The 27,687-nt window shown below is 33.3% G+C and overlaps 1 protein-coding gene across 1 annotated transcript; it reads left to right on the forward strand.

Annotated features, from left to right (window-relative positions):
• The first annotated feature begins 8,729 nt into the window (after nt 1-8,729).
• On the forward strand, nt 8,730-27,456 carry LOC123561282 (macrophage mannose receptor 1-like). The gene is made up of 9 exons (XM_053524204.1): nt 8,730-8,775; nt 9,074-9,283; nt 13,664-13,749; nt 14,670-14,754; nt 16,908-17,132; nt 18,233-18,318; nt 19,525-19,609; nt 26,553-26,764; nt 27,227-27,456. Exons 1-8 carry the CDS (start codon nt 8,730-8,732, stop codon nt 26,696-26,698), a joined length of 969 nt encoding a protein of 322 aa, XP_053380179.1. The 3' UTR covers nt 26,699-26,764; nt 27,227-27,456.
• The last annotated feature ends 231 nt before the right edge of the window (nt 27,457-27,687 follow it).

The following is a 27,687-nucleotide window of genomic DNA, read 5'->3' on the forward strand; positions in this document are numbered from 1 at the left end:
GTATTGCCTGTGTTAAAACGTAAAAGGAAACAGAAACACACGCAGCGAGACCGTAACTCTGGGACTTAGACTCCAGTTTGGATACTCTTCCGGCGAAGCTAGTGTGCCGCTTACACACTTTCTCCCCAATATGAAACCGTGGCATACTTCCCTCTATATTCATATTCATCCTCGAATTCCAGTAACTTAATATTGAATATGAGTGTCGCCAGGCTCAAATTTAGTGTAACGAGCGGTATAATTTTTCCTGTCAAACAAAAAATGTCATATTAGACGTCTATAGCTACCGAACGTAAATTTGTTCTCATAATTGTTCTTGAGAGAAAAATCATTTTTGACATGTTATTTAAACAAGCTTATACGTGCAGATAGTAAAAACAATATGTCTTTGCTCACTTTGCTTAGCTTAAAATTGTTGCATTCATGGGTCCCATAAAATAGTCATTATGCGGTAACGCCGTCAAAGAATAATGCCTTTAAAATGTGGCACTCATAAGTGCCCGAGAATAATATACCAATATAACGGTGTGATAGGTGTATATTCTCAACTGATTGTGACAACCTTATACTACTGCAGCTTCGTTAAACAAATACGTAAGGTTCTATATTATTTTTGTTACTGGTGGCTCAATAATATGTTGTGTGTTTAATTTCTTAATACGTGTGTAATTTGTGAATAAATTAGAATTCATGTGAAATATGCTGAATGTATGGCATTGTACATCACTATTGTCACTATACAGAACTTTTAACTGTATAAAAACTGTAGTCCGTAACCAGGAATTTGCTTCAGGAACATCTTTTGGTTTTGTAAGAAGTTACTACAATGCAATGAAAATTTGTATCAATGTATCAGTCGTAGTATTCATGCAAGTTTGTGAACAATGTCTGTAGTTTAAATGTAATGTTATGATGTACACAACTGGTATTGTATTGTGCATGATAGTCATGTACATGGCAGTACGTATATATTGCTAAATAATTGGTGTAATACACCGTGCTTACGTGATAATGTGTTGAAAATTATATGCACAACAAATGTTTTAAACGCCTGATAAATGCAAATAGATATTCTGAACTTGTGTGCGTCTCAAAATCATTTAAAAGATACCTTAAATCGATTTTATTACTGAATTATAAGCGATATTTACCCCGTCCTCTTAATATTAAGGCAGTTTTTATAACTATTCTTACAATGTTGGTATGAAAGTATAGAAGTAATGTTTTAGGGTATACTTTTTCAAACATAATAACATTTGCATTATATACTTCTACTGAAAAGACATATAAAACATATACCCCAAAACTATTTATGCGACACTATAGTTTATGTCATTTAACATGGCAGATATTACATTATACGTATCATTTCAGCGAAAGCTATATAAGAGGGTAATAAATATCACATAAGTGTCCATAAACTTTCAACATACATTTAAACGTTATCCGAATTTTTGTTTGCCCGAGTGCCTATAGACTTATAAATGAGTTTCGCGGTCTCGCTACAATGAATCTTAAAGTTTTTCGATCTTTTCTCATTTAGACAATATTATATAAATTATTCTTAATTTTCTCATGAAACCAAACTCACCTGAATAGTTCTAATGGTACTTTCGTTATTTAACTGCTGTAACGATGGCAACGACCACAACTGACCAACTATTTTTAACGAGGTATAGTATTTTTATCTGAACATTTGTAAGTAACAATAAAAACATCGTAAACATCGTTTTTTTTATTACTGAGGAAACAAAAATCATCATTGAAAATTCATACATTTCAATAAATGTATTCCTAGCAAAACTTTAATTTACCCCACCCAATTTTTTTAGCCATAGGCTAAAAATGAGGTGTCATTATACAAGACAAATGGTATCAAGGCAATGAAAAATGTTGTCGAATTTAACAAATCACTAAAACTGGTCACTATCATCGAACCTTTAAATAAGACAAATGAACATTTACAACCATATCCATTTTTATGGCTATTTTTTGTGAAATTTTCACGATATTTTCAATATTTTTTTCCGATATATATCTCAAAAACTGACAAAGATGGGTTTAAATCAGTGGCAAAATGTGTTATCTATTGTTTCATTACGTCAGAATAAAAATCCATTTGTATTTCTATAAGATAAAGACTTAAAAGTGAAAATTAGTGTATTTCTTAAATTTTGGCGGCCATCTTGGCGGCCATCTTGGATTTCTAAAAACGTACCATGATGCGGCAAATGCAACAAAGATTTTCTGACAGTTGAGATATTCCCCTACACATTGATGTATAAATCAGCTCTGGACCTTTTTGCACACGAAACACCCCTAGGGACTGGAGTACTAGGAGAAATGTTGTACAACATTTTTAATAAATTTGTAAGGAAACAACACCAGTAGGCCTTTGAGTTTTGTTTCCTATAATTCTTAAATTTCGCTGCAACCGCTATCAATGTTCAACATATATCTATATACTGCAATAGGAGTCTCAGTATTCTTATATCCGTATCGTACTAATCTTGTTATCTGTTATTCACATGTGACATGTATTAGTGATGCATTGATATTAAACAATGGATTCACACCATCGTACTTCCGCGCTTCGCCATCGTACTGTCGTGTTATAGCCATCGTACTGTCGCTCTTCGACATCGTACGTTTGTACCTACGCGATTCGCGTTCATAGGGAGCAGGCTCTTGCCCTAAATGAACACCGTAGATACACCATAGACAGGTTTACTTCTAATTTGTATAATAGATGTAAGAGGTTCAATCCGAGATGGCGGGTAACAGCTACCGAAGCTGTTTCCACAGCTCTGCCACCGAAATGAAATGTTTATTAAACTCTCGAACAGAATGATAAATGATACCGAAATGGACAAGTGCGCCATATTGACCTTTGTTGATAGACAACCAAGGAAGTTTCTTTTAACCAAAAATGACCCTGAATAACGTTGCTATAAGAGAAATATATAGCCACGGCCTATTTCCACGTTCTCCATTAGCATGTGATATGACTGGCTTAAATTCATGTATAACGAGATAGTAGAGTCATGTATAGTAACCATATAACATGTGTTTTTTTATGTAAATGATATAGACTGTTATTATTGATACAGTATCATTTTCAACAGGTGTTGGCCTAAAGACAGTTCTTAAATGGAAGTGCTAGGACTCTTGGATTTCTTCAAAGGCTCACGATTCTACTCTCAACAAGATTTCAAGTTATATACTACAATCTAGAGCAGACTGTATAGTTACAAAATATGAAAATTCATACATTCAATTCGAGCGCTACTGTCAGGAAACCGATTTTACGTCCATACCAGCTCAGACGGTATGTGTAGCTATGTGTCTAACTCAACAGCTGGACACGGAAAACTGTAATTACAGCGGCATTCTATGGTATATAATGGGCGTACAATATAAATGACATAAATGACCGAAGGTGAATTGGTGCGATCATTACATGACTGCAAAAACGAATTGTTTCAAAGCCAGTTAGCAAGAAGGATGCAGTTAGCAGCGAAATGTTGCAAAATGTATGTACATTTTTAGTGGAGAATACAGAATTTGTATATGTAAGAGATCTTTATATGAGAATGCTAGTTAAGAATGCAGAGCTAAATCAGTGATTTACAATGTAATGATATTCAAGACAGATCATTTTTAGTTTTAAAAATAAGCAAAAAAAAATAATATTTAAAGTAAAACGGATATACGAGGATAGGGAAAGGAAATCTTGATTAATCTGTTGCTTGTCTGTTTTCCATTTTAAAAAGCATATATGGTTATTTCAGGTTTAGAAAATAATAGAGGATTTTTTAGCAAACCAACTTAAATCAAAAGGCATTGCATCACTTATAAAAAACAAAACAAGAAATTTAGTTACACACGGGCTAAAGTACACGGGCTTAAGAATGTAAAGTAAAGAAGCTTAGAGTAGTCGCCCCTGATCTTAAGTCAGGTATGCATATTTTAATGGCTAGTGGAGCAACAATATCTGCAAATATACATGGGACGTCAGACAGATGTTTAAAGTGGCATGGTCGTTGGAAAACCGACCAAGCCAAAGATGGCTGAGTTAGCGATTCGTTAGAAAACTGGTTGTTAAATAACAAAATTTTTAAATCTATGACTAAATAGAAACACGATTAAACATATTAATTTCATCTGGATTTGAAGTAAATCTTCTATTCTTTGTATTGTCTATAAGTCACAAAGTGTTTAGTCTATTGTTTAGTAGTTATTACAAGAACTAACAGAACTAACAGCGTGACTTAACGAAACATTTTATATCGCGTTGGCGTGCGCGCCATTAACGAAGATTTCGTTTTGGCGTGTTGGCACCCGCGGCTAGACAAATGATTTTGTTTTGTTTTGCTGCGTTGGCGTGCGAAAGGCTATATAGCGCATTTGTAGTGTAGTTCTGCTAACGCCTATATGTTTAAAAGCTGTATACATTCAATAAATTGTTTTGCAAGTAATCGACCAATTTTCCTTACTTTCCGACTTCCTGCAGTGGAGAGTGAATACATTATTATTAACTTGACAAGTTTATTGTATTTCATAGTTTTCAATACAAAATATCGGCGCGAGAATAATGTGTTATTTCAATATATTGTACATATCTGCATACATATTACTCAACAAATATTACTGTATGATTTGCTTTTAAAGGGTTGAAGTCTTTAAACGTGGCTTTGTCTTTTTAATTTCTCTTGGTAATATTATAAAGTTCTTGACGGTGAACTTCCCGGTGAGATTATTGTTGTCTTACTACGAAACCAGGAGTCGTAAAGTCGATCTAGAGCACTTTAACTGAAAACTAATTCAAGCTTGGATAAGAGTCCTTGGCCTTTATAGCTGTTCAACATCTTGCACGCAAAATAACCAAGCAAGCTTCCGCATCTTGACCTATCGTCTCACTAAGATTACTAACAGTCATCTACAAGACTCTAGATTAATAGTGGCGACTACAAAGTAAGTTCATGGACGCACGCACACACGCAAACACGCGAGCACGCACGCATACACGTTAAAATTGAAAGTGCGATATTGCGTAAACATACGTACACAAGTGTAATTTCAGCAGATGGCCACTGGTATAAATGATATTGCTTCAACGTGAGTAATTAAGATGTAGTTAATTTCAAAATACAACATCTGATGCATTGTGCTTACAACAATTATTTTCTGAATTTCTTTGTTTTAATTGTACGTATTATTCAAGCACAAATGAACAACGTTGGAATGGGCAACATATGCATTAAATGTATCATTCTATTCCTGGTTTATTTTGTCGTTTATTGAAAATAAAATAAGTAAATGATGCCAAAGCAGATATGAATAAGCTTTGTTTAAAGTTGTATGAATCATCACATTACATAAGCTACATAGCTCAAGAATGTGCAAGCAACGAAAAGATTAAGAAAGCAAAATTTGTAAGACTGAAATATTTGCCTTAAATTTCATGTTTCCTTATTGCATATTTACATCGTTCATTCAAGTCCTTAACACGGCTAACACGGCAATTTACAATAATAAATCAAGTCAGAATGATTTTTTTTTTATTATAAATTTTCGTTTGAAATAAAGGTTGTTTTATTATTATTAGTTGTATAGTTTTTACCGTTTGGGATAAAACGATCGGAATATTTATAGTTTTCACCGTTTAGGATAAAACGATCGGATTTTTTTTATAGCTTTTACCATTTGGGATAAAACGATCGGAATATTTATAGTTTTTACCGTTTGGGATAAAACGATCGGAACATTTATAGTTTCAATAACAGCCAGATCGAGTGATGTATTATTAAAAGCTCATATTTATCACTTTAAGGTCTTCACATCGCATAGAAAGACACGTTCAACTGAGTATGATATTAGTCTGCATAGTTGCTTTCTAGACTTCCAAAAGATCTTTTATACATTTATTGTGACTGCCACATTTTGTTACAAACGTAACATACACCTTTTTGTTAAATCATACTTCGTTAATTTTTTTCTTATATATTTTTCAAAAGTGTGCAATTTGTGTTCAAATATTAGGAAGTAGTTATTATTTTTGATTTCTACCTTTATGGCGCTGATCGTATAAGATTGAAAGTAATGCTTTTTTACCAAGTTATTACGCATACTGTTTGTTTAGAAAGCTCTTTAAATGCCTAACGGGATTTAATCAGTAATTACGTGCAATTATGAATCTTGAGAAAGACTGAAGATATGATCTCTTTCATAACAATTCTAAACAAAACAGCGCCAAATGGTGCCGAATGCTTTTGACAAACAAAGAAACTGAATTATATATAAGCGAATGTTTCATTTTCTAAACAAATCTTGACAATAACTAATCCATAAACACGCATGTCGCATTTTATGTACAGCAACTGAATATGTTAGATGATTGAAACAAATGTTTTCGAAATAATAATATAAAGCATCAAGTCGATTAATATCTACGTATCATTTTCTTCTCGGCGCTCGGACGAAAACGACGATTGAAACACTTGTTCTGCATATCTTTAAAATGCAATTTCAAAATATCATCATGTTTGGATTGTTTGTTGCTGTGTGCAGTTGTCGTAAGTACTTTCTTTATTCGTTATATTAATACTAAAATGAAATATAAGTAAAACATATCACCGTTTTAAGTTCAGCTTTAAAGACTGAAATATTTGAATGGTATACATTCATGCATTTTGCTTTAATTTACAATTTTTAGTTGAAATTTGTTTTAATGTAATTACTGACCTCCGTCTGTGTGGCAAGAATATTGGAAGATAGATATTAGTAAAAAATATAAGTTACCAAGTTAATGTCCACTTGCTATTTTACAATATGTAAAAAAAGCAAATATTATTTCAATGGATGCACAAAAATAAGGGTCTAGCAACAAAACCAACTTAATATTTAAGGCTGTTCCACCGAATAAGATATTCGCTAGTAAAACTTTTGATGTGTAAAATTATGAGAATTGTTACAAATGTCATCAACTTTCAAATTTGATTTTATCGGACAAATTGACAGTTGTATTTTACAAATCTGTAAAAACGTAAATGTTGGCGAAAAGTATGGAACTCGAAAAGATATGCATCAAAATCTTATTTTTTATATACTTAATAAAATCTTTGTGAAGACACTTTGGACGCTTAGAATGCAACATACAATATAACAGCAGACTCGGTTTTGTTGAGCCTGTTCATGAGAAGGCAATGGCAAGTGTAACACCCAATGCACTGGCTTATTATAATAAGCGGAACTCTATAACATAAATATTGGATGGACTCCACGATCCGAAAGGACCAGAAAATATAACAGCACTAAATCCAAGAATAAAGAAATTTTGTTTCATTACACTCAGCGGTGCACTTGCGTTCTAATAATGAACTCTAAGTGATACCTGTTTGAATCCTTTATTTAATGTGAGGAAGCCATCTTAATGTGTCATGTTCTACCAGGTAAAATAATACCCGGAGGGGCACCTTGGACCTTCCTCCAGCACTAAAAAGAGGAAAGTTGTCTATGGGATGAAAAACCTGAGAAAATGGAAAGAACGTAATTACACAAAATCATAAAGACGGAGGCCTAAAAAAGATTAATGTTAGGTCATACATTGCATTAATCAATTGTAGCTGGTTAAAAGTTTTTAAAGGTGATGCTGCAATATGGAAAAAATATATCTAAGAGAAATTAAGGCTTTCGGTGAAATTCATTTATTTGCAGGAAACTGTGCAAAAGATGATTTGATAAAAAATACACAATTGATTTTTAAAACATATTGCAACCAGCTGGGCAGAAATAAACTTTGAAACCGACGTAACAAAGATAAGAAACCAAATAAGTATTATTTGGAATAATTCACATGTAAAAAATACATCACGAAACTGTCTATTTCAAAACATGGCATTCTAATGGCATACAATACATAAACCACCTATGTGATATAGAAATTTGAAAATCTAAACTGGCCTGAACACGACTCGTAATGTAAATTCATTACCCCATCCACTTTCGTATACAAATTATGATCATTTGGACATGAAGAACAGCAAACAGAAAAGTGACATGCATCAATACGCAATTACCCTTCCCCAAATAATGTAGATTGATGTTATCAAATAAATTAGTATGTTTTACATTCAATTTTCAATGAAATGAATTCGATATTGTAGCAATTGAATTTGATAAACATTTGAAGAAAATGGCGTAACTGCATTAAGGGGGGAAATAACTTAATGCAACTAAATATAAGTATTATGATATATTGTAAACGATGTGTGCGTAGTATGTATTTTAGTATGTATTTATTGTGATTTAAGTCCATTTTAGAACAATCTGGGACTGGAATTTTAAGCATTTGTACACTATATAGTAGTCGCAACTTGACCGCGATGGATGGCCTTAGGCCGATTACTCATAACGATTATTTCATTTTAGAAATAAGGTGGTGCTTAGTGTAGCCGTATATATTATATGGAATTAGTTTGTATACAGTATGTATACTTACATTTGATCAGTTTTTTTAAAAAAAACTTTCCAATGCACTAATTCATATTTACACAAATTTATATTTCCATTTTCTCGTGCAGCTCGTGTTTTTAATGCAAAGAGATTAAGTGTTTTACGTACACTCCTTTTCACCACTTAAAATGAAAAACAGTCTATATAAAAAATTACAATTAAATTATTTTTCAACGGTCATGTGATTTTCATTGTCCCGTCACGTGGTATTTGCTATGGCAACGATTAATGTAGTAGCAGGGGAGGTAATCACTGCTGGAGGTTTGAAAATAGGCACAAAGCTTAACCGGAACACGTCATTACTTTTTTCTGTTTACGGATTTCGATTCCTACACTATTCTCAGAAAAGAGAAATAACATTATAACAGAGAAAACAATATTATTACTAATTCATTAAGGTCGTAACATTATGCATAGCGCACATATCGCTTTCATCTCGTATCAAATTTATTGGCAGTGTATATTCCGTATTAGATAAAGTAGGAAATACTATTTAATAATAAAGTTTTTGACACTTTATTTTGCTATAACCATGATAATGATTCTTTATTTTTGCTAGATTTTGAATATCTATCTGATGTTTGGATTGGGCTGAATGACATAGAAGTCAATGGCACCTATGTATGGGTATCATCTGGAAAAAAGGCTACTTATACGCCCTTTGCTGGAATCGAAGATGATTGGACACAAGCCTGTATACTTATGACCAGATATGGATGGTGGTACGATAGGACCTGCTCATATTCTCGACCCTATATATGCAAGAAAGGTAAGTTTAGAAACATTTTTCTCATGCTATGTAACAGAAAACTGTGTAAAATTTAAAGAATGTAGCTTATTTGTTCGAAAATGACCTTTGAACTGCTGAATCGATACTGATTTTATGAAGTTCTCAATTGTTTTTCCTAATATTCCTTTTTTCTAGCAAGTTTTTACTTTTTGCAAGACTTATTATCGATTTATTGTACAAAAGTGAAAATTTGTCATTTGATAACTGGTTTCTTGCTGTTCATTGTGAATTTACCTCTCAAACAGAAGGGGACAGAGTTAGACATCTTTAAGAATACTGAGTTACATGCGGTGAAATTTCTCTATTTTGCCATTTCTCTTTAGATTACATATCATGGAAGAAATGTAGTTAGGTTTTCCTTCTGCCCCAAGGTTGTTTTTAAATGAAGTGAGCAAATTTTAAAACAGCCCCACAGGACTCGACCTTAATTTTTCAATGTTGGAGTTAGAATTCTGTCTAATTAAAACATTTTACTTGAGGCATCCTAAAAAAATTATATTAACAGTTTTATTTTGTATTTTTAATCTTTTCCCAATAGTTTGGCGTCTCTTTTATCAAAATTAATGGTATAATGAATTCTATGCAAACGTTTTTTTTGGACAGTGGCCATCGCTTTGAAATTTGTCTCTACTTGAGCCTGAGGAAATATCATGAATTATACAAGACTTAAAAAATGGCACGGTAAAAATTGTTTACATTTTGCATACAAGACTATCACTGGATACAGTATATTGCTATACATTGTTTTGAACATTTAAAATATTCACCATTAGGTTGGTTATACCTTAATACCCATTTATAACAATTACGTTAATTGTATAAAATGTAACATAATGTTTTAATTTCTAGTTGACATTATTTCATAGAAATACTTTAATGTAAATCATAAATACTGGACGTTAGAATACCCGTAAGCCGTAGCTTATCGTTATTTATCCAGTAACGTGAATTGCTTCCTAGTAGTCGTTACACGCGGAAGTGAATAAAATATTATAACTGCATTGTTTGACCTTTTTACTGAAAACACATTGCGCTTAATGCATTGTAAAATTCTGTAACAGACTTTAAGAAGATTTATGAAGAGTACATCTGTAGAAGATTTGTTTGATTAATACATGTACATGTATGTATCAGTTGAGGATTCGGTCGGAGATTTGGTAGTTCTGCTCGTTTGATACATGCAGACAGTATGTATATAAATTAGATTACACAGAATAAAATCTGGATATAGCGTACGGAAACGAAAATCATTTTACGAATAAACGGCAACCCGTGAATAACTTTACCTATAGCGTAACATTGCTACTTGTCTAAAAAATGAAATGTGATATTCTAAAACTTTGACGTTACATAATTCCAAATAATTTCTTAAAACAGCTTGATTCTGAAATCATGAGTAAATACTAATGAAAAAATAGGTAAATGGGCAGATACATTATATTTCACCTTAGCATTTACCGCTGTGTTGTATTTCCATTAAGTCAACATTATAGAATTAATTCTATTCGAAAAGATATCAAAATTTTGATTTTCCCATAGACACCCACTATGAAGCCTTGTGTAAGTTTCAATCAATCAAAAGCAAGCACAAGACCTTTTCTTTTTATTTGACGGGTTTTCTGAAAATTTGAAAAATCAGGATTCAATAAATTGCTACATTGTAGGAAAATTCCAATTGATTTGTTTATATAGTAAAAGAAAGTAGATTTCTTTTATGTTTCGACAGGAAAGGCTAACACGTGATAAAAAGAATGTGACTTTCCACATTGAATTTATTAAACTCGTATTTTATTTTTTTATTCAACTCGTTTAACAAAATCAAGCAAATTAAGCAAGGGGGCGGTGGTCTAGTGGATAAGGTATCGGCCGCACAATTAAGGGGCCGTGGGTTCGAGCCCCACTGGGGTTACGACCATGACATATCATATGACACCAGTACTAGTTTTTCCAGGAAGTGGACTCGAGAGTGGTTCCAATACGCTTGAAGCTTTCATCACAATCGAAATAAGTATAAGCTAATAAATTCAATATAAAAAGACACTCATGTAATATCCTCTGTATATTTATTGGTAGATGTTATTTGACCAGCATGTTGCAAGTTGTGTCCTGGTTTCCCTAAAAGACAATATTTTAACCTAAATTAATTCAAACCTATAAATGTAACCTAAAAAGGAAATAAAATTTTGATCCCATAACACCCATATAGCCTTGTGTAACAATAATCGAAAACAGACAAAGACCTTGCTTTTTGCGCGTTTCTGAAATGCAAAATAAATTTCTATAATTAATTGCATCCTGAGTAATTTATAGTCAAAGAAATAATTCTAGTTTTTAAATTAAACACTTGATAAATGAATATACATTTGTACTTTCCAAATAATTTTTAAACTCACTTATTAAACTGTGTACAAATCAACTAATTCAAGGGGCTAATATTCAAATAAGGGGCCTGGTAGCCTCATTTACACATGTTATAGACACAGTATGTTTTTCCAGAAGGGTGAGATTTCCTAAAATCTGAAGTTAAAAAAATCAATGTATTACCCAATAAATTCTATCAAATACTTTAATTTGTTATTTATATTAATGATCATTTGACCACATTTAATTGTGTCCTGCCCTAAATGACAATCCTAATTATTAAACCTGTCAAATTTCCTAAAAAGCAAAAATTGAAACTAAACAAGGTGCAAACAATCGTACGTCTAAACATCAGCTTCTCGTTTCGGAACAGGCAATCTTAGATTGATTTTTTGTGTCATCAACCCTTATATATTTAAGTCCCTTTTATGAAACTGAGTATATTCTAAACAAAGTCAGCCATATTTTCCTTACTTATCATTGATTTAAACTTACTGTTAGATCGACCTAATTGGTAACAGGGATTTTTTGTGACACGTGGCTTTATTAGTCCCCTATCGGGGACAATAGGAATGCCCTCCGTCCGTCTGCCAGTCCGTAAAATCTTGATCTTGCATATACTTAAAAAGTATTCAAGCTAGAATCATGCACCTTGGTATGTAAATAGAGGGTAGGATGCAGACTATGTACGTACACGACTTATGCCTGTCGGTCATAAGTCAAGGTCACTATTAAAGGTCAAGTAAAATCGTTTCTGCTCCATAACTTTTGTATGCATTGATGAATTGTCTTAGTAATAATACACACCAGCGTTCCCCAGTGCGATGAAACAATATGTCAACACATGATCTATGCTTGTCGATAAAAGGTCAATGTCACTTTTTAAGGTCGAGTAAGGATTGTTTACCACTGCAAGCGATTGTTCCTCGGGACCAGACAAGGTCCATGATTTGTGGTCAAAGGTCAAGGTCATTATTAAAATTAAAGTAAAATAGTTTTGTTCCTTAGCTTCTAAGAAGCCTTGAGTGCTTTTAAGTCACTTGAAACATTTTAAGATACACCTACACACATGTTCTCAACAATCAGATGATATCTTGCTTGTGTCGCCTGCATGACCCATGCCTATCAATCAGTGATTAAAGTTACAATTGCAGGTCAAGTATAATTGTTTCTGCTCCAAACTTTTAATTGCATTGAAGGGTTTTTATTACTACACAGAAATGTTCCCCTAGCCCTACTTTACTCTGTTTTCGTCTTTGAAAGCCGTGCATTTTTGTGCCAAATTGGTTGGTCCGTCCACAAATGTCCCGTTTAGGATTCATGTTGCCAACAACCACATGGGGCGAACACTAATAAAGTATACCACAGGTAGAGGGTTTTTGTATTGTCACTTATTTTATTTGATATAAGGTATACAATATTTTACAGATCTACGCGGTTGAAGAGATATGACTTCGATTTTTTATGGCTAACATGTATTTCTCATAAAAAAGAAACAACACAAATAAAGTAAAAGAATCAATTTTCAAATTTTTGTTATGAAAATGCTGCTATTTCCAAAAAAAATATCCCATTGAAAACGTTTTCTGGCGACAAGTTCAACATTAATTCTGCCAGTTTGAAAACTATTTTATAACCTTCCTTGTTTTTTGTTTCAAAATGATATTAAAATAAATGGTCTTGTCTTATATTTCAAGGGAAACCAAGGAAAAACGTGTTATGGTAAAGGTGTATAAACAAGTGACTTAAAAGCACCGAATATTCAATTTGTCATAACTTTGTATATGGCGACTTTTACGAAGATGACTGAGCTGTCTTTGGCTTAATAACGTATATCCATACAGTTTCATTATAGTTTATGTGACACAAGAATGGCAGGGCAGAAAGGAAATAAAATATTTGAATTTTTTTTTGTATTCGGAGACCTTTCATACGTCATCACTTTTCTGCAGTTATGTTTCATTTGTATCTTTAAATTTCATATTTTCTATTCTATAGCGTCATGTCCATATGGATGGACATTCTTCGGAGAGAGTTGTTATTTATATAGCGGTAGTGAGGAAAAAACTTGGGATGCGGCTCAGGTAAGTGTTAAAAATAAGTATTCATTTAAAACATTCATGTAAGTAAGACCACTAACGCATACGGTTTTACAAGTGTTTTCCTTATTTTTCTGTATTGTACGTACAGAAGTTCAACACATCAGCCGTTGTTTCTATAAGTTTGATTGGTCATTATAAATGCTATTTCCGCACTGTTTAGTATGACTAAAACTACTGGCATGTACTTACTGTAGTTTAGGTAATTATCGCTTAGATTTTATTTCGCTACTTTATGGTAACAAATCTATTTGCTAAGAGCTTGCAAGACCGCAAAAAGTGAGTGTTTGTATTTTAAAAGAACCATATTTATTTAACAGTGTCTTCATAAAATATTATCTGAGTAGCCGAAGGTGTTCTGGGAAAATTATTACAATAATTTACTCTATTATCTTGATACGTTTTGTGCACAGCCCTCATTTAATAGCTACCTCGATACTTTGAAAAATTATCATGATATTTCGAACTTGCCTGAACAGTTTACCTGCTAGAAAATAGCCTATTTTTCTGGAAATAAAAAGCATATATAATAGAAAATACAGCTTATTCCTATGATGTTTTCAGCAAAATTGCAAAATATTGCTGAAAAGTTGAATAATGTTAATAGTTACCAAACATATCATGGTAGCTTTAAGCAAATGTTGTGCTAAAACATTTTCAGGGAATCTATTGCTGAATTATTCAGTAAAATGCTTACAATATAGTAACTATCTCGTTTCAGAATATATACCATCATATTAATCACACCAGCATTCACATTATATTTATTCCCCAAATGACATTTTAGCGAATATAAACGAAAATTAAAATAATATAAATATATGTCAGTGATTTAGCAAACAACAAATTCGTTATTTTCTTTTACTTTATTATTATAAGCATAACATTTTTTCTTTTTCACATAGTCTGCATGCTATAAGGCTGAAGGACAACTTGTAGAAATCCAAAGTGCTTCAGAGAACAACTTTATCGTTGAGCTGAAAACGAACTGTACGTATTTCTAGAAAGATATAAGGTAAGGGTAGATTTCTCTAAAGCTAGGAGCACTAAACACAGCCTCAGAGTCATGCATTTGCAAAGTAGGTCCACAACAAAAAGAAGCTGTAACGAAAAAATATTACAGACGGATTGCTTCAAACACTCCAACAAGTACATTTAAATTTATTCATAATATAGATAGGGGGGAAGGAAGTGGCAAGGTGGGAGGAGGTGGGGGCCGGGTTAGGGGAGGAAGTTGAAGGGGGAAGTAGAACAAAGATGGATATGCAAAGGGAATGCTACATTTCTTAATCACAGTTACACTGCAACGTAAACTACAATAGCGCAGACATTCGTGTAGCAAAGATAAACACACAACCACACTCAACAAACATAGATAAACAGATACAACGACTCTGTAGGACACTGCTTTAGACACACAAGAACCCAAGCGCACATCTATAAACAGGAAACAAAGAATCTTGTATCGCCTTAGAATGCCGGCAGTGAAAATAAAGGGGTGAGATCATGAAAACTAACTGTTAATTAAAGGGGAGGGATGCCAAAATAAAAAGCGGGAAGTGAAAAGGGAAATGATAGGGGCGATAGGGTGAGTAAGGAATAAGGAGGAAAAAAACGGCTTACAACAAACAAGACAACATACGCAACAATAAATACAAGACAGACAGAAAACCAGTTGAAAAAGGTGCACCGCGGTCAGTACCTTTATAAAGGAAACCGAAGAACCCCCGTCTTAAATGCGTTCAGGACATGCCAACTTTGCACTTACATTATTGTCAACAAATTAGACAACACAATGTAAATAATATCTCCGCTGAGAAAGGCTATAACATTAGCGAAAAATACTAGATTAATTAAGTAAAACATAAAATTAAGGTTAATCTAAGACAGATCGTAGATCGCAATTCAGGTCAGACTCGGGTTAGTAGCAATTCGAATTGATGAGGTGGTAAATCTGAATTCAGTCTAGACCTAGTTCTTCAGTCGTATATTGACATTCAATGTAGACCAGGGTTTTAAATCTTAGATCAACATTCAGAATTGTGCGTATCATAGATCAGCATTTACTGCTGACCCGGATTTGCAGTTAAAGATCAACATTAAAAACTTTTTTTTTTTAAATCAGGTCGTACATATATGAAATATTTTAGCTAATAGACCAGCATTTCAATGTGGAAGCGGGTCTTGCAACTGCTGTTTCATATGTCGAATTAGGACCAGGTCTTTTTAGAATGCCGATCAAAGATCTAGACTGTTCTGAATGCCGATCTTCAACCATGTTGATATACGATTGAAGGCCTGAGTTTACATTTAATATTTATGTATGAGCTAAACTATTCGTTACAACATTTTCAAACTTTTAAAGAAAAGAATGGAACTTTTGCGCAATGCATATGTCAGGGACCAACTGAGAAAACTAGTTCACATGCATAATTGTGGCATTGTTGATATAAATATGAAGGATAACATAACGACATATGAGCATTAATACGTTTTCTTCTTTTGTTCTAAAGTGTTTGGCTAAACTAAAGAATAATTTATCTATAGTGTAGCTACTTATCATGCCCAATGAGAGACCGGTCACATTATATATAAAACTCTAGGCGTAGCCGTATAGGAGACCGGACGTAGTGTCGGTGATGTGACTTGTGAACATTAAATAGATCTGTCGATGAGATGAGATAGACTATGTCTTTAAGAAATATGTGTGAGAATTACGAACATGTATGCAATAACGTAAAGCGGCATTGAGAAAACATGAAGAAGTTTGAAGTTTTAAAGACAGATATGTGTTGATACTCTCGCAGTGGCTAACCTATACATATCAGTGACGTACCTTGTAATTCTGCGGTCTATGAAACAAGATAGGCTATGTCTCTGTCAAATATCTTTGAAAGGTAGTAACATAGCATAGATGGTTAGTTGCTGTGAAACAGCGGGTTATATTAGATATTTCTGAAAGACGGGAAAGGCCTTATGATGCTATTTCTTTTAAAGCTTTTTATATGCTGATTTACATTAGTGTTTTATTCAAATGTCTAATTTACTCACCTTTTTTAAACATTTAGTAATATATTTTACATATATTTTAGAAAATTTACATATTAATGGCTAGATTTTCATATTTCTTTTGTATTTTGAAGTTTCGTCAAATCCACCTAAGTCTTGGATAGGACTGCAAGATATAGAAACTGAAGGAACGCATATCTGGATTTCAACCGGAAATAGTACAACTTATACCAACTGGGTGTCTGGCGAACCTAACAATTACAATAATGAAGATTGTGGTGGAATGCGCGGGAATGGAAAGTGGAACGATATTAAATGCCACGTCGAACGTACCTATGTTTGTGAACGTTTAGTACATGGTACGTTAAGTCGTCAATGAATAGTTCTTTATGAACGCTTACTCTCTGAGCAGATTTGTTAATGAATGCTTTTGAGTGAGCGTATGACCCACGGTAAGTATCATAGTCAATAAAAAGTTTCTTTTGTGAATATCTGGTTTCACGTGAGTATAACCATCTACGAATATTCTCTTCCAATGTCACGTCAGGTTAACTGTGAATATGGAAATGAACAGTTTATTGTGAACGACTTGGTAATGGTGAATGTCCGGTAAGCTATAAATATAACAAAAAAAAAACAACAGTTCTGTAAATGACTGGTTAATTGATCAATGCCCAGTTCCTTCTGAATGTTTGACTTATGGTGAGTTAAGTCGCCAAAGAGGGGTTCATTGTAATCATTTGGTTTGAAATCAGTAAAGTCATCTATGAATAATCTCTTCGAGGTCATGTTAGCTGTAAGTTACACTTGTAAAAGACAGATTAGATGAGAATATTGTCGTCCGTGATAAGTTTTATTGTGAACGTCTGGATAAGAGTGACGATTAGTTTAATTGTCAATGAATAGTTCTTTGTGAACGACTTTTTAATTGTCAATTGGCAGTTTTTGCGAGTATATATTGTCACCACTGAATAAATGTTTCAGTTTCTATAAGTATTCAAAGAAAAACTTAAAGCTGACATTGTTATCATAATTTGGGTGCAATAAGCAACAATACTATTTCCCTGTATACATTTGATGCTTGGATTAAGATCAATTGTAAATAATAGTAATAATTTTGTTTAAAACTTAATGATATGAGTAGGTCTGTGATTGATAAATTGTATTCTGTTTACTAGAATTTGTGCGTCCAAGACCCATGATAAAGAAACAACTCTTTCCAAAGTTTCAAACATTTCTCTAATGACAATTTGCAGTTATAGGTTATAAAATTTGTATAAAAAACATGTACTTGTTCTGCAATGGAATATGGTGCGAATTAGAAGAACAGTTATATACATACTACAATTATAATTTATACATAAATGGTATAATTTTGTTCTTTAGCTGGAGTAAAATTTAAACTGTCGTCTGTAACAAATGTGTTCAGTATTCTCCATTTGTTTTTAATTTGCTGCAGGGATGTGTCCCAAAGGGTGGATATTCTTCAGAGGGAAATGTTATAAACACGACAGGGAAGACAAGAAAGATTGGGAACAAGCAGAAGTAAGTTATCAGCTGAAACGAAAAAGAAACACCATTTCAGTCAACAGCCTTCACCATCTTTTACGAACAGAGCGTATAATTAACGAGTACCGTATAGCGGGTTATTTCTACGGGGGCAATATTTCTGCGTTTCTGCGGTCTCTCAGTAGAATCGCAAAAATATTTCCAGCAGAATATTCATCCAGCAAAAATTTAAAACGCAAAAAAAATCTGCATTTTTTCATCAACGTTGTTTCACGATATGTTACCCGAGGTAATCCGAAGTTCACAATGGCATGGTCTTATTATTTGAAATTACCGTCGTCATCTAACAATTACCGATAATGGTATAATCAGGTGTGATGGTCAATCAAAGTCCTAACTGTTAATCCCTCAGAAAAAGTTTCTTCTGGTTTTTTTTGTTTGTTTGATTTTTTTTTGTGAATGTAATAAACTGAGTGAATTTCACTTGAGTTGTTCTTATTAACATCTTCCGAACTATACCTTAGTAACCTTTATACTTATGTAACCGTTATGCCGATATACCGCAGTTTGCAGTTGTTGGACTTATATTTGTCCAATTCACATGTTATTATATTCTACAATGTATTCATTAAAAGAAAAGCTACTTAACAGCAGTTACCGGTAATTTAGTTTATTGTTTTCATATGCTATCATTCTCACGACGTCCGATCATGCGGGGAACTACCTCCTCCTTGGTATCGAAAACGCAGAAATTTCACTTCCTTTTATGTGAAAACGCAGAAATTAAACACGCAGAAATTTCTTTCATAATTTTCGGGACCAAAACGCAGAATATTTTGACCGCAGAAATAACCCGCTATACGGTATTTAGATTTCAAGGTTTCAGATTTGAAGGCCGTTTGTATGTAGTGGAGGGGCCATTAAATGCTCTTTTGCAATTGAGGTTTGCTGAATCTTTTGAAAAGGGATATGAATGAAGTTGCAATTTGCACAGACTGATTGAAGTCCAGTCTACTAACTGCTACTTCAAGGGGATTATCACAAATAGTTGTACCGATATTGTCTTTTGTAAATTGAAAAATGAAAAATTTGCCTTTGAGCCTTGATATATTCAAATGAGCTTTAACAGAGTAAACAGGAGAACATCTCTTAAAATGTAAGACAGTGAGGTCTCAAAATAATATTTATGCTTATTTACATTTTGTTTACTATTGTGATGACATTTTTGCCGAATTTCAACAGGCTGCATGCGTTGCTGATGATAGTCATCTTGTGGAAATTAACAGTGAAGCAGAAAATAAATTCCTGACGAATCTTATGAGGGCTGGTAAGTATTTGGATATTTACAGTGACGCAGAAAATAAATTCCTGATGAATCTTATGGGGGCTGGTAAGTATTTGGATATTTACAGTGACGCAGAAAATAAATTCCTGTGTGTGGATTAAGGGACAGGGGTGAGTTAATCTCCATCCTTCTAACAAATAATTTAGGTGTTAAAAGGCCTTACGCACCCTAGCTACATTTTCGCCAGTTTTAATAATTGATAAAATTATCAAAAGAACTTTATTTTTTAATTCATAAGATATCATCAAACAATTGTGTTATCATTTATAATTTTATACATTTACATCAGAAAATATAACAATCAGATTAGACCATAGGAAGTATACTCACAACTGTCACATATAAATCAAATGCTGTTTCTCAACGAATTGAGCCAATTAATTTCATTTCCGAAAGTATTATGATATATATCTAGAGATGGTACCTAAACATTTCAAATTCATCTTTACATACTTTTTCAGAGTTAAATGATAGCTAAGTGCACCAATTTACTAAAAAAAATTATGGTTTTCCTCCTCTCCATGTAAAAATAGAAATATCTGATATTTAAAAATGACTTTCTCAAAATATCTGAAGCAAAATGGACAACTCTTGTACTGACCGTTTTTCAATGATTTTAGGACTTCGCCACTTATAGTCTGTATCAAAAGTCTCCACAGCTAAATGAACTCAATAGCGTATAATGTAATTTTTGTCTACTTTCAACACTTTGAAAGAGCCTATACTGAACCTCCTTTTGTCTTTTAATAAAGTCAAAATCCAAGACTAGCCAAGAGTCTTTAACTAATGAAAAACATCTGAGTGAAAGAGGATGACATGCTCCTTATTATAAGCTTACCAAAACCATACCAAAATTTTACCTGTAAGAAGTTATTAAAGATTTTATAATGTAAACAAACCCCTACACCATTTCATAGGGGTCCGGCAAGTGCTAAGATTGAGAAAAATGCTTTTTCAACATCAAAATCCAAAATAAAAAAAATCCACCCATATATAAACATAAAATATTAAAAGGGAAATAACTCCCAAATGCCAATTGTCACATCATGCTACATATTTCCATTCTACCACGCCGCGATTACAAATAAAATGCTCATATGTACAACAACACACGTGTAAAGCCATACAGTTTCAGAAAATGTATACTTCTATCACCTTTAAATGTATCCAAATCTCATAATTTATAATTTTCTACACAATATGTTCCGGTCTAACAAGAAGTCGTAAAGCGTAGACATGTACATGTACCTATGGAAAGTGCACGGAGTATCGAGAAATGTTACTAAAACTGGTCATAATTTACAAGAAAACTGTTAAATTGAATAATTGCAAAATATGTTTTACCACAACAAACTATTTAGGCGTAGAATATATATTTAATATATTTTTGTTGACTGACAAAATACCCTGTTGTTTTCCGCCATGACAGGTTATGCGAACAATTGGTACTAGGACAACTCGGACGCCGGGTAACTCGGACCAGACAAAATCTAGTTAGCGGCAAGGTAGATTTATTTAGCGGCATTTTTCATTGTTTGCCTTGTTCTCGGTGCTTCCGAGGGATCTACTTTTCAGATTTTATAACATGTACTTTATTGTTATTGAATTGTGTTTATTTAAAGAGTTTGTCAGTAAAGAGCGGACGCAGTGTTTCTTTGGTAACATTTTCTGACTACGTATATAGGCCTTTATGCTTTACGCTTTAGGCAGAACTCTATTAGTGATACTGAATTGACTCCTTGATCCCAAAGAACCAGAAAATATAACAACCCTGAAGCATAATTTCTCAGACAGTTCTACAAACTGACATTATTCTCACTTTAATCGCTTTGTCACTGCATTGTTACTGTATGATCTTGAAAATCTGTCCAAAGGATAAAATTGATGTGACATTACACGTCACACGTATCAAATTATCACACTTTGACTAAAGACGATTCTTATTAGAAATTGAAGTTTAACATAATTTCTTTTTATATTTATCTGCGAAGGATTGAAAAATACTTTTATAAAATCACTTCGCTCCCAGCTGTCCTAGATGAAAAAATATTCGCGAGATAATAGATTAATTTTTAAGGAAACAACACCGACAGTGTATGCATGAAAGGATCGCATTTCACTTCCATCATTTGAGGCATAATAAACTTTACAGTCAGGCACCGATAAGAATACTTGGCATATGTAACAACAGCTATAGGGGGCCTCCGTGGCCGAGTGGTTAAGGTCGTTGACTTCAAATCACTTGCCCCTCACCGATGTGGGTTCAAGCTCTGGGCGTTTAGTTCTCCATGTGAGGAAGTCATCCAGCTGGCAAACGGCGGTTCGGTTCTACCTAGGTACCCGCCCGTGATGAAATAATGATCGGAGGGTTATCGCTGATGTTTTAGTGTTTATAATTTCTAATCTTTCTTGCCAATCAGGTCATAATTCTGTGACATTTCTTTCTAAATGAAATAAATATCATTCAAAAGATAAATTTATTGAGAGTAGAAAATCATTTGCACCTAAGCTTACATATCAATGGTTTTCTACAAAAAAAAATGCTTAAAAAACGCATGTATGAGAGTTTTACACATTTTATACGGAAAATAGAAGGGAAAAAATGACGAAATGATGGCATCAAACATCATGTTAGGAACGAATCAAAAATAAAAATAAAATTTTATTTGAAAATACCGTGTGATGAATCAAATGTTGAACTTTGGTAATATTTTTGCACCCAAAGTTTCTTATTTTTAGTAATTTGTTATAATAAGTAAAATGTGTACATGTCCTTCTTATTTCTATATAGAAAATCTGACCGCTATCGATTATTGGCCGGAGGAATATTCTTCGGTATGACAGTTTAAGTTGTAAATTAATGTTGATATCTAAAGTTACCCGCTTATCTTGTTTAAAACAATAAATAAATACCTTATATTTTGTTTTAGGTAGTTTACCTGTAACGAAAAATATCAAATAAAGTAGTCTCCATATGCTTTTTCAGCATTCATTTATTCGTTTTTCAAAGAGCCTATACTGAACTTCCTTTTGTCTTTTAATAAAGTCAAAATCCAAGACTAGCCAAGAGTCTTTAACTAATGAAAAACATCTGAGTGAAAGAGTTTACCAAAACCATACCAAACATTTACCTGTAACAAGTTATTAAAGATTTTATAATGCAAACAAACCCCTACACCATTTTACCATCAATATTTTCCACTCATGAATGCGCTCAATTCAGGTAATAATTGTTGATATATTGTAAATGAGAGGCCCCAACAAAAATATTTTTTTTAAGTTGTGTAAACAGTTTAAGTTGTAAATTAATGTTGATATCTGAAGTTACCCGCTTACCTTGTTTACAACAATAAATAAATACCTTATAGTTTGTTTAAGGTAGTTGACCTGTAACGAAAATTATCAAATAAAGTTATCTCCATAATTATGCTTTTTCAGCATTCATTTATACGTTTTTCATGGAAAGCAATGATTGTGAGAGTTCCATCCAGAGAATGTTGAATTGCTTAAAATACATTGCAGAGAGTCATTACCTATCAGCTACCTTAAAATGTTGTAATTACAACAACTTAAAATGTTGTAACTACCCACTACCTTAAAATGTTGCAATTTCATTTGATGACAATGACTATTTGCAGCAAAGTACACTTGAACAGTAAGAGAAATGCTTCAAAATGACTAAAGCACATAAGAAACACTTTCAAAATGATTAATTGAAATGAAAAATATACCAATCTAGCTACGTTGTTACACAAACGTGATACCAAATTAACTTGTTTGTAATTTCTCATTGCTGGATATATACATGCTATATTTTAGTATATAAATTTTGTGTCAACCCGGCTAAAAGATCAAAACTTAATAACGTTTCTTAATGTCGTAAAATGTCTTTAATGGAAATTATGCATTATTTTACTTTATTTTTATTCACTACTAAACTTTCTATCAGGGCCTCATTACAACTTATAAAATATCTGTCAATGTAAGCCATGAGAAAAGTGTACATGTTGTATATTGAATACAAAGAGATTTAAACAAATGTAGGTCATATTTTGTCTGCCTGCTTGTTGGTAAAGGACCTATTTGATTTTTCTTTCACTTTTGACCAATGTTTTATGTTGGCTTCAGTTTATTGGCCAATTCAGAGTTGTTTACCTTAGATTCCCTTAACAGTAGACCTCTGTCATCACAAACATTTTATCACGATTTTGGTAAATCATTTTGATTTCATCATTTGATATCAGATACTTATTCTTGAAATTGTTTAGAGAATATTTAAATGATTTAAGGCTAATGTGCAAAATTAAATGAAACAACTAAAGACGAAAAGAAGGAAATAGAAAGTAAAATCTTTTCAAGGGTCATGTTAATTTCTTTATTATGTAGTATTTGTCATGGCAGTGATTAAGGGGACGCATATTGCTACTTTTACACTTCATGCAGAAATGAGGAAAGGGTGGGTTTTTTTTAGAAAATGATGGTAGGAAGATAAAAACATATTCCTAAATTGATATAGTACTCATGGAAACCTGTAACATTTAGTACTTTGCGGATAAGGATGAGGTACTATGAATGTAATAACAAAACAGAGGTGTTCGTGCAAGTACATCCAACACAAATATTAAGCTTTTGTATAAGAAAAAAAGGTTGTGTACAATACCAGTGTAACAAATAATGTTGTACTTCTGTGTTTTTCTTTTTAACATGCCAGGTGAAACTTTAACGCCCCGTCATCTCAACTCGGGATCGACGCCATCTATCTCATTGATAAGAATGTAAACAAAAAATCCGAGTTTGATTAGCATTGCAAGGGCATAACATGACATTCTACAAAATGAATACCTTAGTACAAGTATCTAAGATGCTAAACTGGCTTGGTTGGTTAAATACATAACGTCGATCATTTGAAATTGATCTTGAAAATGTGGTTAATTGTAGTTTATTTACATGGTTTTTAATTTTCCCACAACTTCTCGGTGATTCAGTGCGAAAAGTGTTACTGCGCTGGACGAACGGTAACTCTAATCAATAACGGAAGACAACATAGGTGTCAGCACGTGTATAATTAAAAAAAACTATCGATGTTTCTAATTTCTTATCACAATGAATCCTAATCAGAAAATGCGTCTTCATTATCGGAAAATTATGAATTTCTATGGACCTTTATCAAAAAATATTACTTACAGCGGACTATTTTCCGAATCGAAGGCATTTCCGCTTTCCGTTGTGAGGCACTTCCGTTACACTTTTTGACAACAATAAAAATACAAAATGAATTTATAAAGTCACATATAAACTGACTGCTACTCAGATCAGTGTAAGTGTAGTTGTTAATACAGAATTATACTTGTTCATTTTGTTATGAGATAAAGTTTTTCTTGAACTGCATTATCAATAAATTACGTTTAGATGGTATTGCATTTACAACTTGTCTGACACCGATAGTTTACGTAAATGACAGCAGCCTCATGCAACACGTTGAAACAGAGTAATGAAAAGTATGGTGGAGAATTCAGGACACATTTTAAATGGCATAAAAGTGAAGATAATTGTATTTATGTCCAGTTTTGATCATTGACATTCCTGTTGTGTATAACCAAATTTTATACCATATTTTAAAGTGTTTTAGCAAAATACATTTTCAAAAGTTTGTGGAATATGTTTTTATATTTAAGTGCATTGTATTTCGTGAATACCAAGTTGAAAATTAATAATGGAATCATTTCTAGGCCCTTATTGCAAGCAACCCGACTTCTGTAACAATAATCGTTTAATATATGCTTCTGATGATTGATACAAAATTATTGATTCATTCGTCAGAATCCCTGCTTTATCGAAGGTAGTTCCTTTTGCTTCAGTCAACCCATCGATAACAAACTTCATAAAACTTACGACTTGTAGCCGTACAAAGCATTTTACAACGGAAAATTACATCTGCCTGTGGTGGGAATCGAACCCGGGTCGCTAGGGTGGAAGTCCAATACTCTAACCGCTGAGCAAAAGAGTCAACTCCCTGACACAGTTGTCAGAGTTTGGCTTTACAAGTACAAGCTATGCGTGAGCGATATTAACACTTCCCCCTCTTCAATGAGGTCATCAATAACGATGACGTGTATTCAAATCTGTTAGAAGATCCTTTGAAGGCACAGAATGTAACCAAGCAAAATCATAGCGGACTCCGTTTGATTGTTCATGAGAGATAATGGAAGTGCAAAACCCCTCACGCCCTTCTAGCACTGGCTTAAGCGGAACTCTATCACACATATTAAGCGGAACACTATTTCACATGTATTGAATAGACTCCATGATCCCAAAGGACCAGAAAATATAACAACACTGAATCCACTTACGTGGAGTTTTTCTTTTGGCCATTTATGTATTCCAGACGAGTTACGACTTTTAAATTGAAGTTCATAACATTTTATGACGAGAAAAATCCAAACTGCCTGGTTGGATTCAAACCCGGGTCGCTCGAACGCCACTTTAACCACTAAGCCAATAATTTGACTCCTTGACACAGTTGTTAGAATTGGCATCAAACGTAAAGGTTATGGTTAAGCGACCGTAAAACCTCGCCACTTCAAAGAAGTCATCATAATTTATTATGACGGTTTAAATAATCTTTACTTAGAAGGTGCCATTTTTGACACGGGATAAAGTCTGTATCCCGGACGAGCCCCCACCTTTCGGGTTTTAGCCGAAAGAAATTAAAGAGCAAAGTATGTTATGAGGAAGATCCAATCTGACTGCACATGGCAGGATTCGGACCCGGGTCACTCGGTTGGAAGTCCAATGCTAGTACCACTGAGCCGACTACCTGACGTAGTTGTCAGAGCTTTGCTTTAACGTACGATTTATACGTAAGCAACCGTAAAAAAGATAAAACAGAATAGACGTATATATTTGTGATGCAACATTTTTACAGGTGAAAATACTTGGATGGGGCTGAAATTGGTTGGCGACGCATATAAATGGATGTCATCCGGAAATAATGCAACTTACACAAGCTGGGCACCTGGCCAACCGAGCAGTCATCTTCAGAACACTGTGTTGAAATGTGGCCAGACTTAGGGAAATGGAACGATAATAACTGTACAAACAGACGACAGTTCTTTTGTGAAAAACTGTCAAGTGTCCGTGAGTACAGAAAATACTTACTTACATTTTCACCGGTTACTTGGGAAATCTGTAATGTGAAATAGATTGTTTCAAAATCAACTAGGTAACTGGAACGATTATCTCTGCACAAAGAACCGTTACTATTTTTGTGAACAAGCGTCGATAATCAGAAGTGCATAGATTACATTTTAAATAGAATGTCAACGTGAACGTTTTGAAAATCTGCATTGCGAAATAAATTGATAAAAATAAGCGAACGTTCGATCTAAGGGTTACCTCAAGCGTTAGAATATTTTGATACAACTCTTTAGGAATACACACAAAGACTCACATATACTGCATTTTTCTGTGAAAATTTAACACAGAATACCTCAAACTTAAGTTCTTCAGATTTGAATATTTAAATACAACAATGACGCCTTGTCGAAATATGTTGCATTAAATGTAACAGAACAAATGTTTTGATTTCTTTTCTTTCAGAATAGCGTAATGGACATGATGTCATCGGTCAATGTCATAGATATTTGCTGCAGATTTTATCTCATGTATCACCATAGCATTTACATAATTTCCTTTTCCTCAACAATGTCTTAATAAAAAATAAACTTCAGAATTCTGACACAGACTTAAGCTACATTTTTCTGCCATTGCGAGCTTCAAGTATGATGTAAACTTTAACATTGATAATAATTAAAGGTTCATGTACAGAGCATAGTCCAGTCGTTTGTTATCTTTCATTATGTCCGTACATGACACATTTTTTTCCATATCATGTCTGCCTGATCAGTTGTTCGAGCGCTTATTCAGATTTTTTTTTTCTACTTTTGATCATCGCTTTTACATTTTGTATGTTTGCGTCTGTAATTGGCTATTTCAGAGTTGTGTCCCTTAAACACTGTTTCTAGTAAATGGAACGGCGTTGTTTCTGGCAGTAATTTCAT

Source organism: Mercenaria mercenaria, chromosome 15 (genome assembly GCF_021730395.1).
Source record: "Mercenaria mercenaria strain notata chromosome 15, MADL_Memer_1, whole genome shotgun sequence".
Lineage (NCBI taxonomy): Eukaryota > Metazoa > Mollusca > Bivalvia > Venerida > Veneridae > Mercenaria > Mercenaria mercenaria.

What these genes read in the sequence shown, in the direction of transcription:
- LOC123561282 (XM_053524204.1), top strand. Translation starts at nt 8,730, where the DNA reads ATGGCAACGATTAATGTAGTAGCAGGGGAGGTAATCACTGCTGGAG. An exon ending in ACCCTATATATGCAAGAAAG is followed by an intron (nt 9,284 to 13,663) that starts GTAAGTTTAGAA and finishes TCTATTCTATAG; the next exon opens with CGTCATGTCCATATGGATGG. An exon ending in AAACTTGGGATGCGGCTCAG is followed by an intron (nt 13,750 to 14,669) that starts GTAAGTGTTAAA and finishes TTTTTCACATAG; the next exon opens with TCTGCATGCTATAAGGCTGA.